Genomic DNA, 16,430 nt, shown 5'->3' with positions numbered 1-16,430 from the left:
TTGCTGGAGATACGCCTATTAAAAGCACCTGTTAAAGACGACGTATAATGGCGAAATCCGTCCGTTGCCGGTGTACGGTGATATGCGAAGCGTGCGTTTCGTTTGGCTATTGGGCGACTTAACGCACACTGACATCCTCGTCCAATCCGCGTGAAGTGGGTGGGACAAGTCGGGAATAATGGATTCCGAAATGTGACGGTGTCCAAAATCGGTAAAATAGCAGTACACAAGAACAAGGGGAAGCAGGATAATGAAACACTATACGTGATACATAAAATACGTAGTTCATTCTGTTGAAAAGTAATTTCATATCAACGAGGTATCCGGCAATGTGGATTTGAATGTTGCCTTAGTGGTGTTTATTTTTTCGTGAATAATTTTATATACAAAACAAACTGCAAACAAAGTGCGTTATTTGTTGATCATACACTCGTCATACCTGCCGAATCACCAGTAAATGATTCGTTAAAATTTCCAGAAGTGTCACTGCCCCGTGTACAATGTAACTGTCAGCCACTATTCTGTCAATAAAGTTTATTCAAACGCAGGGGATTCTGGGTCCGCTATGGCGGCCCTGTGCTGTTGTTCTTAAGATCTACACAATATTTACAGTACACATGAACTGAAATTAACGCTAACCTCGAGGACAAGAGTTTACATCCATTGGGTAAGTGCGCGACTCATAATTATATTTTTAACAACATATAAAGATTATGACTATGGGAACTGGTTGATTGTTCAAAGGATGTTGATCTACTTGACTTATAAACGTTATTATGTGAGCCAGCTGTTTGCCAGTTTACGAATAATTTTTTCGACATTCCGCATATATACCGTTATTTGTAATCTAGTTGTATATAAAGTGTTTATCCTTCAAAAAATTATGTAGCTGAGAAGAGTGGTATACTCCTCGTTTTGATAACGACAGTTTCGTGATTTAAAATTTCACAGCAGTTGCAAATCTGAGGTTAACGTTATGTTCAGTGTCCCGGAAATATGTATTTAGAGTATGTATATACGTTTTACTAAATTAGTGTTTGATTTCGTTTGTTTTAGGTTGTACAGTATTTACGTAGCACCCGACTTTATAAACCATCGGTACAGTATTTTACCGTCGTCCCTGAGCTGCCCGAGAGAAGATGGAGGATGACGCCACTCTCCACCGTCTGGAGGGCAACCAACCTGACGAGCAGGTCGGCGGGCTGATCGTGAAGAAGAAGAGCGCCGTGTCGGAGCAGCACGTCTTCCGGCCGCCGACCCCTCGCACCTCCCTGCTGGGCCTCGATCTTCTGGCGGCACAGAAGCGCAAGCAGCGTGAGGAGAAGGACCGGCAGGAGGCCGAGGACGACGCCAAGAAGACAAAGAAGTCCAAGGTTTCTTCATACCGGGATTGGGAGGACGGCAGAGCCGACTCTGGGTCAGATGATGAAGATGGTGATGAAGAGGGCATGGGGGACAAGAAAGAGAGGTGAGGTGTTATGACCTATCAAACTGTTAACACAAGTGTATCAACTAAATATGTCTTTTATAAGTGAATTTATAGTTTAGAATAAAAGTAAACAGCATTGGTATTGGTGGCTTAGTTGTGGTCATGTGGTGACATGGTTTTGGCTGGGTTTATGTGGGTTTTCTCAGATATGCTTGATTTAGATGGATTGTGTGTAAGCATGTCTGAGTGCCCTGTGATGGATTATCATCCTGTAATCTCCTTCTGTCAGGAAATATCGTGTCACTGGTTCTGAAACACCGTCCAACCCCGGTGGAGTCAGTGAAGAGTTTCGGAAGAGACACCAGCAGAGGGAGAAAGAATGGCGTGAACATGGAGTTTATGCCTCTTCCAAGGAGGAGAAGAAGCGAGAAAGGGACAGAGATCGGAGAGGTGAGCAAAGGATTCCTAAATTCATACTTGGATACCAGAAGGTACCTTAATTTAAACACCTTCATGGTCTTGTTTTGTAATCATTTGCTTGACTGAAGGATGGTGAGTTTCTGTTGTTGACTGTCATGTGACTGACGGACCACATGGATTCACTATCGCTGTAGATGAGCGGGAGCGCAGCCAGCGTAGCGCCAGCAGAGGGAGCTCTGAGAGGGGTGAGCGCAGTGAGCGCTCGCAGAGAGAGGGTTGGTCTGAGCGGCTGAGTCGCGGAATAAAGAGGGACGAGCCCGAGAGCCCTCGACACCGGCCCAGAGGTTAGTGTCCCCCCACCGATGGATGTGGCCCATCTCTGGGGCCCAGTACTGGGCTTCACTAAAAGGCCCCCCTTTCTATCTTAGATGCTCCCACGCCGTCCCGCTCCAGCTGGGACGAGGATGACAGTGGCTATGCCAGCTCCCGGCGTTCCCATTGGGAGTCCCCATCCCCAGCGCCCTCACACCGAGAATCGGACAAGTCTGAACGGAGCCACCGCCCTGGTCGGGAGAGTGAAAGGCGGGATCGGTGAGTATTCAAGCTCCAAACACAGACCCCTACTGATCCTTAAGAACCCTGGATATCTCACCTTCTGTGACACAAAGTGAACATTATTGTTATTATTATTATTATTATTATTTATTAATGGGTAATTGCTCAGTGTTTATTGAAACTTGATAGCTGGCTGAATAAAAACTGGTGAAATTAACTATGCACAACAACAGGGTTAAGTGATCAGTGTTCAGTGGGTGGCATTCTTTGCTTTCACCTCCAGGGTTGAGGGTTCGAGTCCCTCCCAGACTTTCTGTGTGTTTGCATGTTTCCTGTGGGTCCAAAGACACGCAACGAAGTCTGTAAATTGGCATATCCTGTGTCTGCCCTGCAATGGATTGGCATCCTGCCCGGGGTGTTTGCCCGCTTTGTGCCCTGTGCTGCCTTGAATAGGAGACCCTGTATTAGATAAGCTGTTGGAAGCTTGCTGGACGTACCTGTGCCTCGGGATTTTTTTTTTTAGTATCCAAGATTCATTTGATGTGGTCCATTATCATGGCATTGTTCCTGAGTGTGAGGCCTGTGCTTGCCGCAGAATGGCGTTCCAGCTCTGACCTCAGCACTCTCTCTGTCTCCAAGGTCTGTGAGGAGCCGGTACCCGGCTGATACCCCCCTGCCCACTCCCTCCTACAAATACAACGAGTGGGCCAATGACAGGAAGCACCTGGGCTCCACCCCCCGCCTGTCGCGCGGGAAAGGTACGGCACACACACCCTTGAGCCTGACATGATCAGACGGGATGCGCTGTAATTGTCACTCCTCAAAGGATCTGTCACTGCTGAGCATGATGAGATGGCTGATCCTGGGAGTGTTTGCCAGAAGGCAATTTCAGGAAGAGCACTGATATGTTTTAAAATGCATGTAGGGATAATTAGGGTTTGACACAGCAAATAAATTCTGTGCTCAGGTGTTATGGTCAGTGAATTGTGTTTAAGGTTGACAGTCTAGACAAGACGAGGAACTTTTTTGTCCTGGGGCGGGTCTTGGTCATGGCTGATTGTGTTGCTGCTTTATGTAGGAGGAAAGAAGGAGGACAGAGAAGATGGCATCGCGTTTGACAACGAAGATGAGAGACAGCAGTGGGAGGAAGATCAAAGGGTCAGTTAAGGGGGTGGTTGGGTGGGGGTGGGGTTGCACTTTCTCACTGTTATTGTGGCACAGATCTGTGCCTTTAAATCTTGTGCCCTCATTCGACATTGCACCTTCATTCCGGGTTACCTTGTTTAATAATATGTGTCTAAATCTGCGAAGGGCGGAGAGCCAATAGCAAACGTGAAACTGGACTGCGGTTTTGCAGCAAGCCGACCGGGACTGGTACATGATGGATGAGGGCTATGACGAGTTCCACAACCCGCTGAACTCCAGCTCGGACGAGTACGTCAAGAAGAGGGAGCAGATCCTGCAGAAGCAGACACAGAAACGCATCTCTGCACAGAAGAGGCAGATCAACGAGGTACCCTTCCCGGCCTTCCCTCTGCTGGTCGTTTTAAACAAGATGTGGTTTAGTCTCTGTGACATTCAATCGCGCACCAAACATATTAAGGGCCTTTTTCACGAAGTAGCAGCGTAATCAGGCTGTCTCAGTCATAGGTACCGTCGGGCTTGGCTTGACTTTATGGCTCTTTAGACTCATGTAAGCGAGAAGATGTCGCTTATGAAACGGCTGCTGGTGAATTAGTTGCTATGGGGAACATTCTCTCCTTCTCAAAGTCTGCTGTCAGTGGGTGAGTGCACACATGCAGGCTGCCTCGCATGGTTATGCGGTTTCCGCTGCCTGATGCCGGAATGCCATTGTGCTCTGCAGGATAACGAGCGCTGGGAGACCAACCGCATGCTGACCAGTGGGGTGGTGCAGAGGCTCGAGGTGGACGACGAGTTCGAGGAGGATAACGCTGCCAAGGTGCACCTGCTGGTGCACAACCTGGTGCCGCCTTTCTTGGATGGCAGGATCGTCTTCACCAAGCAGGTGACGCCCGGCAAACAGCACGCCACGTGATCAGTGATCATGTGACCCGTCTGACACACATGACCTGTCTGCCTCCAGCCTGAGCCCGTCATCCCGGTGAAGGACCCCACGTCCGACCTGGCCATCATCTCCCGCAAGGGCAGTCAGCTGGTGCGCAAGCACCGGGAGCAGAAGGAGCGCAAGAAGGTAGCCTGCCCGCCGGCGCCCCCTTCAGCCAACGCTGTGAACTTTTAACGACAGCATTGTTTTTGTGGATCATGCTAAACGCAGCCATTATAACTGCTGAGTGCTGAGACTGAGATGTGGGGGGAGTGATACATTCTCTCTACACACCTTTCCACATTTAGCAAGTTTAAGTTCTGTCATTATGTGCCTTAATCTCCGGCGAGTCGCCGTCCGGCTCCATGGCAGGTCCTGATGCCTCCTGCTTGTCCAACAGGCCCAGCACAAGCACTGGGAGCTGGCGGGCACCAAGCTGGGTGACATCATGGGCATCAAGAAGACCGAGGAGGAGGACAGCAGCGCGGGCAAACCGGTGGGCGAGGACGGCGCCGTGGACTACAGGTGGGTCCCCCCCCCGAAGGCCTCTCCGACCGTCTCGCATCCCCCTCCTGCGACTGCTCTCTTTCTTCTCCTTAATGCTGTGCCCCCCCCCCCCACCAGAGCTGAACAGAAGTTCGCTGACCACATGAAGGAGAAGAGTGAAGCCAGCAGCGAGTTTGCCAAGAAGAAGACCCTGCTGGAGCAGAGGCAGTACCTGCCCATCTTCGCCGTGAGACAGCAGCTGCTCAACATCATCAGGTACCAGCCTGGTGAAGTTGCACGCCACCTAGTGGTGACAGGCAGATGGGTCAGTTTCAGCACCGGTGGCCTGTATCACAAATTGAGATTTTTTGCTTGGCCAGATCACTTGTTGGATTTAAGGCACCCCAGTTTAAATAGACTTTATCTTCATTCATTTACATTTGGCGTAGATTGCTTTAAATCCCACAGGATATCTTGCTTACCTAAAAATCCAGCTTTGTGATGCAGGACCCTGTTTATTAGTGAGCAGTGAGCAGTGAGTGTGTGTTGACAGTACCAGGCCACACCATTAGCTGGGTCAGACATCCCCTAGCTTGGTAACCCCCCCCCCCCCCCCCGCCTCCCGCCGCAGGGACAACAGCATCGTCATCGTTGTCGGCGAGACGGGCAGCGGCAAGACCACGCAGCTGACGCAGTACCTGCACGAGGACGGCTACACGGGATACGGCATGGTGGGCTGCACGCAGCCGCGCAGGGTCGCCGCCATGAGCGTGGCCAAGAGAGTGAGCGAGGAGATGGCCGGCAACCTGGGAGAGGAGGTGAGGGGGCGTGGCCAGCAGCCAGGGGTGGGGCGGGGCCTTGGGGTTTCCTCAAAAGGAAAGCACTAGTGAGACACTTAAAAAAAAAAAAAAAAAAAAAAAAAAAAAAAAAAATTTTAAAGATGTTTTTTGTGATTTATTTTGTCATGTACACCCCTTTTAAATGTCCTGAAAGTCTTCTTTTTTAATTTGTTTTTTTATCTGTCGCTTTAGCTGTGATTTTTAAATTGACCCGTATTTTATCATTTTCCAGTGGGTCTCTAAGCCCACTCCGCATAGATCCTCAGACAGTCCACATTTTCCCTCCGTCCCAGGACACCTGGACAAAACAATCCAGAACACTGAATGGGGGGTCTCTGTGGACCCAGTTGAATTACCTTTGCATATGGAATGTGTGTAAATAAACGTCCCTAGACTTTGGTGGCCTTTACAGAGTGATTAAATCAATGTTCCTAGCTTAATATCTCTGGTTTGTTAAATTGAGGTCTCAGATCAGCCTTTCTGATGAAAGCCGGGTGGTTCTTGCGTCACTGTCAACTCTGGGTGGTCTGCATCCAGGTGGGCTACGCCATTCGGTTTGAGGACTGCACCTCCGAGAAGACGGTGATCAAGTACATGACGGATGGCATCCTGCTGAGGGAATCGCTGCGCGAGTCAGATCTGGACCACTACAGCGCGGTCATCATGGATGAAGCCCACGAGCGCTCGCTCAACACGGACGTGCTGTTTGGCCTGCTCCGCGAGGTGGGTGTGATGGTCTGGGGGACGGGGGGACGGATGACACCGACGGTCAACAAGTCTGACTGTGTGGAATCCCCGCAGGTCGTCGCCCGGCGTTCGGACCTCAAGCTCATTGTCACGTCTGCCACCATGGACTCGGATAAGTTTGCCACCTTCTTTGGAAACGTCCCTATTTTCCATATTCCCGGAAGAACGTTCCCAGTGGAGATTTTATTCAGCAAGGTGCGATATTTCAGTCCTTTTCATTGATTGTCGGTCTGCTGTTCTGTGCCTTTTGAAGCCGTTTTTATTATCATTCAGTATTTTACTTATTCTCAGTGTCTTGTTGAGGATGATGATGATGGTAAACCACATAAAGTTGTGGTAGATGCCCAGAACAGCTGAGATTAATGGTTTTGGTCACAGTGATGAAGACGAGTTACTGTCGATTAGCTAGTGAGGATATGACGTTGGCAATGAAATAAATGGTGGTCCTGGTGACAGTAGTCATGGTAACTGGTAGTGATGTTGGACATGGTGATGAAGATGAAGGTGATGGTTTTGGTCATCGTGCTGGCGGCGGTGATGCTGGTCACTATGGTGCCCGGTGATGGTAATGATGGTGCTCATGATGTTCCAGACGCCCCAAGAGGACTACGTGGAAGCCGCGGTGAAGCAGGCCCTTCAGATCCACCTGAGCGGGATGCACGGTGACATCCTTATCTTCATGCCTGGCCAGGAGGACATTGAGGTACCACAGTGATCTATGTCAGGAGGACCAGTGCAGGTTTTATTTCTGTCTTTTTAACCTGGGTTTCTGGCCTGCCTCTGATTCAGGTGACGTCAGACCAGATCGTGGAGCGCTTGGAAGACCTGGAAAGTGCTCCTCCACTGGCTGTCCTGCCCATTTACTCACAGCTGCCCTCAGATCTGCAAGCCAAGATCTTCCAGAAGGTATGACCCGCTGCTTCATCTAAGCCTGCATGGTAAGGGTCAGTTATCTCATGTAACATAGTCATTGAACTGGATGAAGTAAAACCGTCCTTTGAAAGCTTCTGATGTCACCGATCGCTCATCGTGAATGTCTTTAACAGACTATGACTTTGGATGAATCTCAATACCAAGAACGCAAAGACCGTACTTGTGGTCTTGGTAAGACTGGTCTTGGCAACTTGCCTTCCAAGAACGAACTTGGGGGGCAGTGAATCATGGGATTGGTCTCATTCAGCCAGGATGCAACCGATGTATCCTTGATATCTGAGGCGGTGCAAGACCAACATCTGGGGATTTTTACTCTCCTCATTGCCTGTGTTCTTAGTATTGGAACTGGTCTTGGGCAGTGGAAGATGACGTAAGACGAGTGAGTGAGAACGCAGTGCGGTGAAGTCCGCGTGTTGAGGTTCACATGTTGTTCCCGGGTACCATAGGCTCCCGACGGCGTGAGGAAGTGCATCGTGGCCACAAACATAGCGGAGACCTCGCTGACTGTGGACGGCATCATGTTCGTCATTGACGCGGGATTCTGCAAGCTGAAGGTGAATCTTAGCTCCTGGACCCCAGTGGCCTTCGCTAGGGCTGACGTGGTGTTTTGTGTGTCCATCCATTAACAGCCTGTAAAAAATACTACGCTAAATAAAACTTGACCGTATTTGATTGGTTAACCTTAATTTTCAGGGTAAGTTTCAGCTTTTCCTCTTTTCAGAGGATTCCTAAATCATAACGGCTGATGGACGAGTTTAGTGAAGTTGCATCTTGCCCAGCAGACAGTTGTCATCACAGAATTAATGATTTGTGTTTGTGGTGCTGCCGTGTAGTTTATAAAGTAATGGCATGTCTACCATTAAATGAAGAGCCCTGTAGCTGGTGATTTATATAAAATTATATCGTATGAATAGTATTAAATGTCATATGGCATGTATGACCTCAAGGGAGCAGAAATAACAGCAGATTATGTTCGCCGTTCTCCAGCTTACAACTACAGCGGCTGGAATTTAATGACCATATGGGCACAGACACGGTCGGGCTGAAGCGGAATCTGTAATGTTAATTATTAAATGTCCCGATTGCTGACACCAATGACGTCCATCTGCTGCCCCAGGTGTTCAACCCCCGCATCGGCATGGATGCCCTGCAGGTTTATCCCATCAGCCAGGCTAATGCTAACCAGCGCTCCGGCAGGGCTGGCAGGACGGGGCCCGGCCAGTGCTACAGGTACACCCAGCTCCTGCCTTTACACCCCCCGCAGCGTTCTGCACATCAGGTGGCGCTGTGGGTCTCTTACTTCGGTCATGATCAGGCTGCAGATTTGCATCAACAGCCAAACTGCTTCTCTTACTTTAATTTTTTTTATGCACAGCGTCTCATGTACAGCCCTTTGCCCTCTTGCTGATGTCGAACCTGCTTATACGAACCTGTTTGGGCTCCTCTGGGTCTGGCGTTGACGTGTGTTATAGAGGGACCCGCAGTGCTGGTCTGCGCTTGGGTCATTACCGTAAAGCGGTTTACAGAAACCTAGGATAAGAATCTTCGTGATCTGCAGGGTCTTATTCTGATAGCCGTCTGGGACCTTCCGGAACCTGCTTTTGGGTTAGATGTGATAACGCCTGCACAGGTGCCTTCCCAGCCTGCCTTCCGTATTCCTCTCCCAGGAGATACCCACCCCCCCATGTCTTTCCTGTCCGTCCCTGTCGCCCCTCCCCACGCCAGGCTGTACACCCAGAGTGCTTTCAAGAACGAGATGCTCACCACCACCATCCCGGAGATCCAACGCACGAACCTGGCCAACGTAGTACTGCTGCTTAAGTCACTGGGTGTCCAGGACCTGCTGCTCTTCCACTTCATGGACCCCCCACCGGAGGACAACATGCTCAACTCCATGTACCAGCTATGGATCCTGGGGGCTTTGGACAACACTGGTACGACTCCCCCAAGCACCTCCACACCCTATTGGCTGTCTGTATGATATGCCCCGCCCCTATCCTCCCTCTCTCCGCTCCTGTTGTTCCTTCTGCTCTCCGCTTGCTGTCTTTAGAGGAACTGCCTTGTGATTGATGGATAACAGGGGTCCTAAAGTCAGCCCAGGGGCGTCTACAGTGGCGCCACGCAGAAATTGGAAGTGCTTGCCTTAATTATCATTAATTAACAGGGCTCTGCGCTAGTCGAGAAGTGGCTCGTTTAGGAAGATGAATTGGCGGTGTTCCGTGTGAGGCTCTCCTCGTCACGTTAATGACTTCCTGTTTCCGCTAACGGGACCTGCGTGACTGACTCCGTGTCCCCCTCCCCCGACCCCAGGTGCGCTCACCCCCACCGGAAGACTCATGGTGGAATTCCCCCTGGACCCAGCGCTGTCCAAGATGCTTATCGTCTCGTGTGACATGGGCTGCAGCTTGGATATCCTCATCATTGTGTCCATGCTCAGCGTCCCGGCCATCTTCTACCGGCCCAAGGTACTGTGTGTGTGTGTGTGTGTGTGTGCGTGTGCGTGTGTGTGTGTGTGTCTCATCTTCTACAGGCCCAAGGTACTGTGTGTGTGTGTGTCTATGTGTGCATGTGTGTGTGTGTGTGTGTGTCATCTTCTACAGGCCCTAGGTACCGTGTGTGTGTGTGTGTGTGTGTGTGTGTCTCATCTTCTACAGGCCCTAGGTACCGTGTGTGTGTGTGTGTGTGTGTGTGTGTGTGTGTGTGTGTCTCATCTTCTACAGGCCCTAGGTACCGTGTGTGTGTCTATGTGTGCATGCGTGTGTGTGAACAAGTGACGTGAAAGTGCGGTTCTGCTTGAAAACGTTTTTTTTTTTTACTGCTGTCCTGTGTAGCTCTGGGCCAGAGTGGCCGGTAATCTACTAATCTAGTGTTTCCCAGCCTGTGACCCTCAGACAGTCCGATGGGCCCTTAGCAGTGTGTCCCTGACAGTAATCAGAAGGGCATGAAAACCCAAAACCGTGAATGGCGTGAGAGCGCCCCCCCAGCTTCCTGCCTCACGATTGTCCTTCCTGTCTCCTGCCGGACAGGGTCGCGAGGAGGAGAGCGACCAGGTGAGGGAGAAGTTCGCCGTCCCCGAGAGCGACCACCTGACCTACCTCAATGTCTACCTGCAGTGGAAGAACAACAATTATTCCAGCATTTGGTGTAACGAGCACTTCATTCACACCAAGGCCATGCGTAAGGTAAAGCCCCTGGGTGGGGGGGAGCTGCGGCTGGGGGTCATGGGTCAGGGGTCAGGGGTCAGCCCTCAAATCCGCTGCAGAGCAAGAGGAGGTTCAGTGGGGTTTTAATGGGATCCTGACAGAGTATATATACCAAAACTGACCCGTTTTCTCGGTTAGGTTCTGTAAAGCGTGGAGCTTATTTTTCACAAAGGCAGGCCTTCTGTGCTTCCGGAAACTTCCATAGGGGAAACCGGGAACCATTGCCATTGACTTTCAATGCATGTAAATAAGAAAATAGCAAGAAAATAGTGTCAAAGGTGCTATTTTAAATGTTTAAAATAATTTGGTTATTGCATATATGTCTTTGATCTGATGTTTTTTTCAGTGAAAAGTTCCTTCAGCAGCAGTTGTGCTCGGTCTCGCTATGGGGGTGAAGCATGGGGAGGGGTGGTCACTCCCGGTGTGTCTGTGTCACAGGTGCGAGAGGTGCGGGCCCAGCTCAAAGACATCATGGTCCAGCAGAAACTAGACCTGCTGTCATGTGGCTCCGACTGGGACATCATCAGGAAGTGCATCTGCGCTGCCTACTTCCACCATGCCGCCAAGCTGAAGGTGCGAGTCCCCCGACCCACCCCCCCACCGGCCCAGAGCGCCGTGCCCCCACTGACCACCTGTCTGTCTGTCCCCCGACTCGCAGGGAATCGGGGAGTACGTCAACGTGAGGACGGGCATGCCCTGTCACCTCCACCCGACCAGCTCGCTCTTCGGCATGGGGTACACCCCCGATTACATCATCTATCACGAGCTGGTTATGACCACCAAGGTGAGAGACCCGCAACGCCACCTGGTGGTCGCCAAGCTGCAGTTCACCTGTGTGCTGGTTTGCTGTCTTTGTGGTGAAAAATGGCGAAACATGCTAAGTAACCAAGATCAAGCATCCAGCTGCTTTTCTTAATTTGAAAAGACAACTTTTGTTTTTGGTCAAGTATTGAGTTTTGTGTGAATGTTGTTAACAATGATTAAATGCGTTAACTTTGAGGAGGATTCCTGTGCATGTGTCTAAGTGTGTGTAATCTGCCTCAGTGCTCGTGTGATGTCTCCTGTGTGCGAGCGTCATGCGCTGAGGTAACGCGTGTGTGTGTGTGTGTGTCTGTCTGCGCCTCTCAGGAGTACATGCAGTGCGTGACGGCTGTGGACGGCGAGTGGCTTGCTGAGCTGGGCCCCATGTTCTACAGCATCAAACACGCCGGGAAGACTAGACAGGTGAGGACCAAAGTTTCCCCCTCCGATTCCGCCGTTTTCCTTAGACCCAACTGCTGTAACGAACACTCTGCTCTGCTGAAACGACCGTGTGGAATTTTATGTCAGACTAGAAAATCCATCAGGCTGGAAAATAGCCATAAGCAAAGAGGCAAACGCCTGTCGCCTTCGGTTATGGTGGCCTGGGACCCCTGCCACCTCGCCGGCCGGAGTTTTGGAGTCCTCGCTGGGGGGTGGGGAGCTGCTCATATGGTTGACGCATTTGCCCCCCTCCTGTGTTTGCCGCTGCACCTTTTCAAGTCCTCATATTTCTCCCGTCTCTCACGCTCCTCACGTCCCTTTCTTTCCAGGAGAACCGGAGGCGTGCCAAGGAAGAGATCTCCATTATGGAGGAGGAGATGTCCCTGGCACAGCAGCAGCTGCGGGCACGGCGGGATGAGCAGGAGAGGAAGAGCAACCCGGGTAGTACCAGGTATGCTCCCATTTGTATATACGCCCCCCTCCCCCTACTATACACACAGTTTCCATCTGATCATGTGGGTTTTCCGTGATTCCACGTTTAGCTCCAATTGAGTCACTGTTGAGCTCCAGATTGGTGTTTCCCAACCCGGTCCTCTGTAGCCGCGTGTTCCTGTCTGTGACTCTGCCGACCGTCTGTCTGTAGCCGCGTGTTCCTGTCTGTGACTCTGCCGACCGTCTGTCTGTAGCCGCGTGTTCCTGTCTGTGACTCTGCCGACTGTCTGTCTGTAGCCGCGTGTTCCTGTCTGTGACTCTGCCGACTGTCTGTCTGTAGCCGCGTGTTCCTGTCTGTGACTCTGCCGACCGTCTGTCTGTAGCCGCGTGTTCCTGTCTGTGACTCTGCCGACCGTCTGTCTGTAGCCGCGTGTTCCTGTCTGTGACTCTGCCGACCGTCTGTCTGTAGCCGCGTGTTCCTGTCTGTGACTCTGCCGACCGTCTCTCTGTAGCTGCGTGTTCCTGTCTGTGACTCTGCCGACCGTCTGTCTGTAGCCGCGTGTTCCTGTCTGTGACTCTGCCGACCGTCTGTCTGTAGCCGCGTGTTCCTGTCTGTGACTCTGCCAACTGTCTGTCTGTAGCCGCGTGTTCCTGTCTGTGACTCTGCCGACCGTCTGTCTGTAGCCGCGTGTTCCTGTCTGTGACTCTGCCGACTGTCTGTCTGTAGCCGCGTGTTCCTGTCTGTGACTCTGCCGACTGTCTGTCTGTAGCCGCGTGTTCCTGTCTGTGACTCTGCCACCGTCTTTCTATTCTTCTTATTCCTCACTTTTTTTCCCTGGATAAAGAAATATTGGATGAGCTTTTCTCACCTTTCTACTCCTACTGAGAGAAAAAGAAATTATATTGCCCTCGGAGCTGACCCCTATTACTGTATCAATTTATATTGTGCCACAGGAAAAAAAAAAAACTTGTATTAATTTTTAGATTAAACCGTGTTAATTCTGTGCACATCAGCAGGCTTCACAACTGCAGACATACTGTGTAGAACAGCTGTATATAACATAAAATATAAAATCCATCCATTATTGATTTATGAGGTGATTTATCTGTATCAGAACATTTACCTGGGCACTTGCGTGCTGGACATCCTGACAAAAATCACAATACACACATTTTCAGTCTGATTTCTGGGGGGTTTTGAGGCGCGTTAGTGCAGGTTGTGCTGGGCCTGGTGAAGCGCCGCCTTTCTGTGGCACCTCTTTGCCGCCTCATTGAAGGACCAGGTAGCAACATTGGCTCGGCGGCGCCCCCCGGGGGCCCAGCTGGTACTTATAAGGACTCTGGCATGGCTGCACCAGCGTTTCTGAAAAGCTAATTTACAATCGGAGGTTAGGGAACAGTCTTTTCTTTGGGTCCGAGTGAAATTTCAAAAAGGGAGAACCAGGGAAGGGGGATGTGTGTGGGGGGGGGGGGGGGTGATGCTCAGCACTCTGTGCCCCTGTGAATAATGGTGATCGTGGGGGGAGCAGGTTTGATGTCCAGATGGGGGCCCCGTGTGATGTAGAGAAGGTAGAGAGTGAATGAGATCTTACTGCCTACTGCCCCCCCCCCCCCCCGTATTAGGACTGAGAAACACCTGGTTGTTCAAAAGGGACACTCGCATATGGAGGCCTCTTACAGCACTCGAGGCGACTCCGGCACCGATCTGTCTGCTTTTAATCCAAGTTCTAAAAGAATCTGGCAAAGGCAGCCGTCCATCCATCCATCCACATTCTAGCTGCTCGTCCTGGTCAGGTTGGCGGGGGCTCCTCCCACTGCTTTAATCTTGGGAAGCCTTTCTGCCCCAGCCGTGTGTGTGTGTGTGTGTGTGTGTGTGTGTGTGTGTGACAGAGAGAGAGAGCTCTTTGTCAGGTTTGAGGTGCTCTTTCATGAGGGTCCTCTGTGCACTACGCTCTTCATCAGTCTGAGTGTCGTGCTGGGGGGTGCCTGCTAAGCTCCTTGGTCCGGCGCCGTATTTATCGTCTCACCGTCTTGCCAAGAGCGCCCTCTTTGGCTCCTCCGAGCCACAAGAAACTGGGGGGGGAAAAAAACAGCCCTAACAAGGTAACCTAGCTGAGCGTTCGACGCCATGTAGCTCGTCTTGTACCAAGCAGCTGATTCTGGGGTGTGCCTTCTCGCATCTGATGTCGCTGAAACGGATTTCTGACCCCACCTCTTGCCACTGTCGCCCCCCCCCCCCCCCCCCCCCCCCCTCCACAGGTCTGTGAAGATCTGCACCCCTGGCAGAAAGGAGGAGGCCCCTATGACCCCAAAACGCACCCCAGCTCGATTCGGACTGTGAGCTTCAGCGGACAGAAACCCACCCCTCACCAGCAACACCAGCAGGCTTCCCACTTAGAGCAGACGCCTCGCGTCGGGTCCACAGACAAGCAGGTTTAATCTGCCCACCTTTCTATGGCAAGAATGCAGTTTACAGTGCTGGCCAGTAGAGGGCGGAAAAGTATAAGACATGACTGCACTGTAGGTAAATCAGTTCCTCTACGATTTTAAATGTACTTGTTCTCCCGTCCCCACAGAAACAGTGGTATTAATAAGTCCATTTGTTTTGAATTCCTGTGACATGGAGAGTATATATATTTTTGTTTTTATGTGATGGAAGCTTTTTAGAATAATGAGTAGTGTTTTGATGTCTGGCGTTGTAGGATTGGTCTACCCAGGTTACTGAAATGAAAGCCCCTTCTCTCTGGTCTTTAAACCCACCACTTTAATTTGCCGTTCGCTCCCAGCTCTCCTTCCAGCTGCCTCTGCCTGCAGGAACCGCAGAGGCTCGGGGGGGCTATATCACGCCATTGTTATTCTTATCCTCCATCTTAAATGGACCTTCTTCCCATATTTTATTTCTGAGCTCAGATGGCAAGGTATAGGGAATTCATTGGGCAGGTTTATATTTTGTTTTTTGTTTAAAAGATTGTTCTTTGGTACACCGCTCCGTATCATGGAACAAGATTAGCCAAAAAGCCATTAAATGTATTTTTCTATGTATATAAAATTTGTGGTGTCTCACATCCTGACTCTGAATGGCTGATTTGATTTTGACCGTTGTTGGTTTGAGAAGCTGAGCATCAGTGTCCTCCTTCGTGACCAGGTTTGGTTCGGCGCTCACTGAAATCGTGGATCTCCCAGGTGTTGCCCTGCCCTGTAGGTGACACACGTCACACTGGGAACCATGATCTAATCAGGCCCAGTTTGAGAGGTTCATCCCTTTGTGAGGTTCATGCCTTGTTGTTTGTAGAATGTTCTGCTTCACAATCTGTCCGTTATGTGAGCTGCAGGAAAATAATTTGGTAGAGTAATGCTGTCGCTCTCGCTGCACGGAAATGTAATTTTCAAATCGCTCTCATCAGATCGTTTCATGACCTCTTGTATACCACTAGTGAGTAGCGGCAGAAGCATGTTGTGTAAAAGGGATACGCCAGTGAATGGGTTTTATGTTCTGCTTTCAGCGCTTACCTACCAGCTATGAATAAATGCATTTGTTTTTGTAAGGATCGTGTATAAATAATTTTAAAATATCTTCTCTGCCCCCCCCCCCCCCACTCCCTTTCCGGTCCAGACCTCGTTGTCAACGCGCATCTCGTTACTGCCGAAAAACCCTTAAATTGCCTGCTCCGCATTTGCTAACATGTCCTCTGTACTCTGGCTGCCCCCCCCCCCCCCCCAAAAAAAATTACACCTCATTTTATGTCCAGGAAACCGTCATCCCGCTGATTGTGCACGTGTGAGCTAGCCATGTCGCTGTCTGTCCCCAAGGGGGGTTAGAGACTCGCGATGCACCGACATGTAATCGAGTAAAACGAGTCGACTGCGAACATTTTACAGACCTAACTTTGCTAATGACGACAGTGTGGGGGAATGTAGCGGCGCTCGTTTGAATAAACAAGCAGATGCGGTCTGGGACTCGCTCATTAGCGCCGCCGTGGAAGGACAGACGTGCTCTTAATTAATTCCCTTTTCCCAGCAGCCCCAGGGCTCCACGCACACAATTCAATTACTTGCCCGGAGCCGGCGAATATTTAATC

The 16,430-nt window shown here is 50.6% G+C and overlaps 1 protein-coding gene across 1 annotated transcript; it reads left to right on the top strand.

The window, feature by feature from the left end:
• The first annotated feature begins 192 nt into the window (after positions 1-192).
• On the top strand, positions 193-15,896 carry dhx38 (DEAH (Asp-Glu-Ala-His) box polypeptide 38). Its single transcript, XM_023790851.2, has 27 exons — positions 193-667; positions 1,057-1,468; positions 1,719-1,879; positions 2,044-2,193; positions 2,278-2,440; positions 3,044-3,162; positions 3,483-3,562; positions 3,762-3,917; positions 4,269-4,430; positions 4,509-4,616; positions 4,870-4,994; positions 5,094-5,231; positions 5,587-5,773; positions 6,332-6,517; positions 6,596-6,736; positions 7,134-7,244; positions 7,331-7,447; positions 7,921-8,028; positions 8,592-8,704; positions 9,200-9,408; positions 9,785-9,939; positions 10,501-10,656; positions 11,116-11,250; positions 11,336-11,461; positions 11,806-11,901; positions 12,249-12,370; positions 14,611-15,896. The coding sequence occupies exons 2-27, from the start codon at positions 1,140-1,142 to the stop codon at positions 14,690-14,692; spliced, it is 3,735 nt and encodes a 1,244-aa protein (XP_023646619.1). The 5' UTR covers positions 193-667; positions 1,057-1,139; the 3' UTR covers positions 14,693-15,896.
• The last annotated feature ends 534 nt before the right edge of the window (positions 15,897-16,430 follow it).

Source organism: Paramormyrops kingsleyae, chromosome 11, assembly GCF_048594095.1.
Source record: "Paramormyrops kingsleyae isolate MSU_618 chromosome 11, PKINGS_0.4, whole genome shotgun sequence".
NCBI lineage: Eukaryota > Metazoa > Chordata > Actinopteri > Osteoglossiformes > Mormyridae > Paramormyrops > Paramormyrops kingsleyae.
The sequence above is the reverse complement of the archived record's forward strand: the minus strand, read 5'-3'. Positions and strand labels throughout refer to the sequence as shown.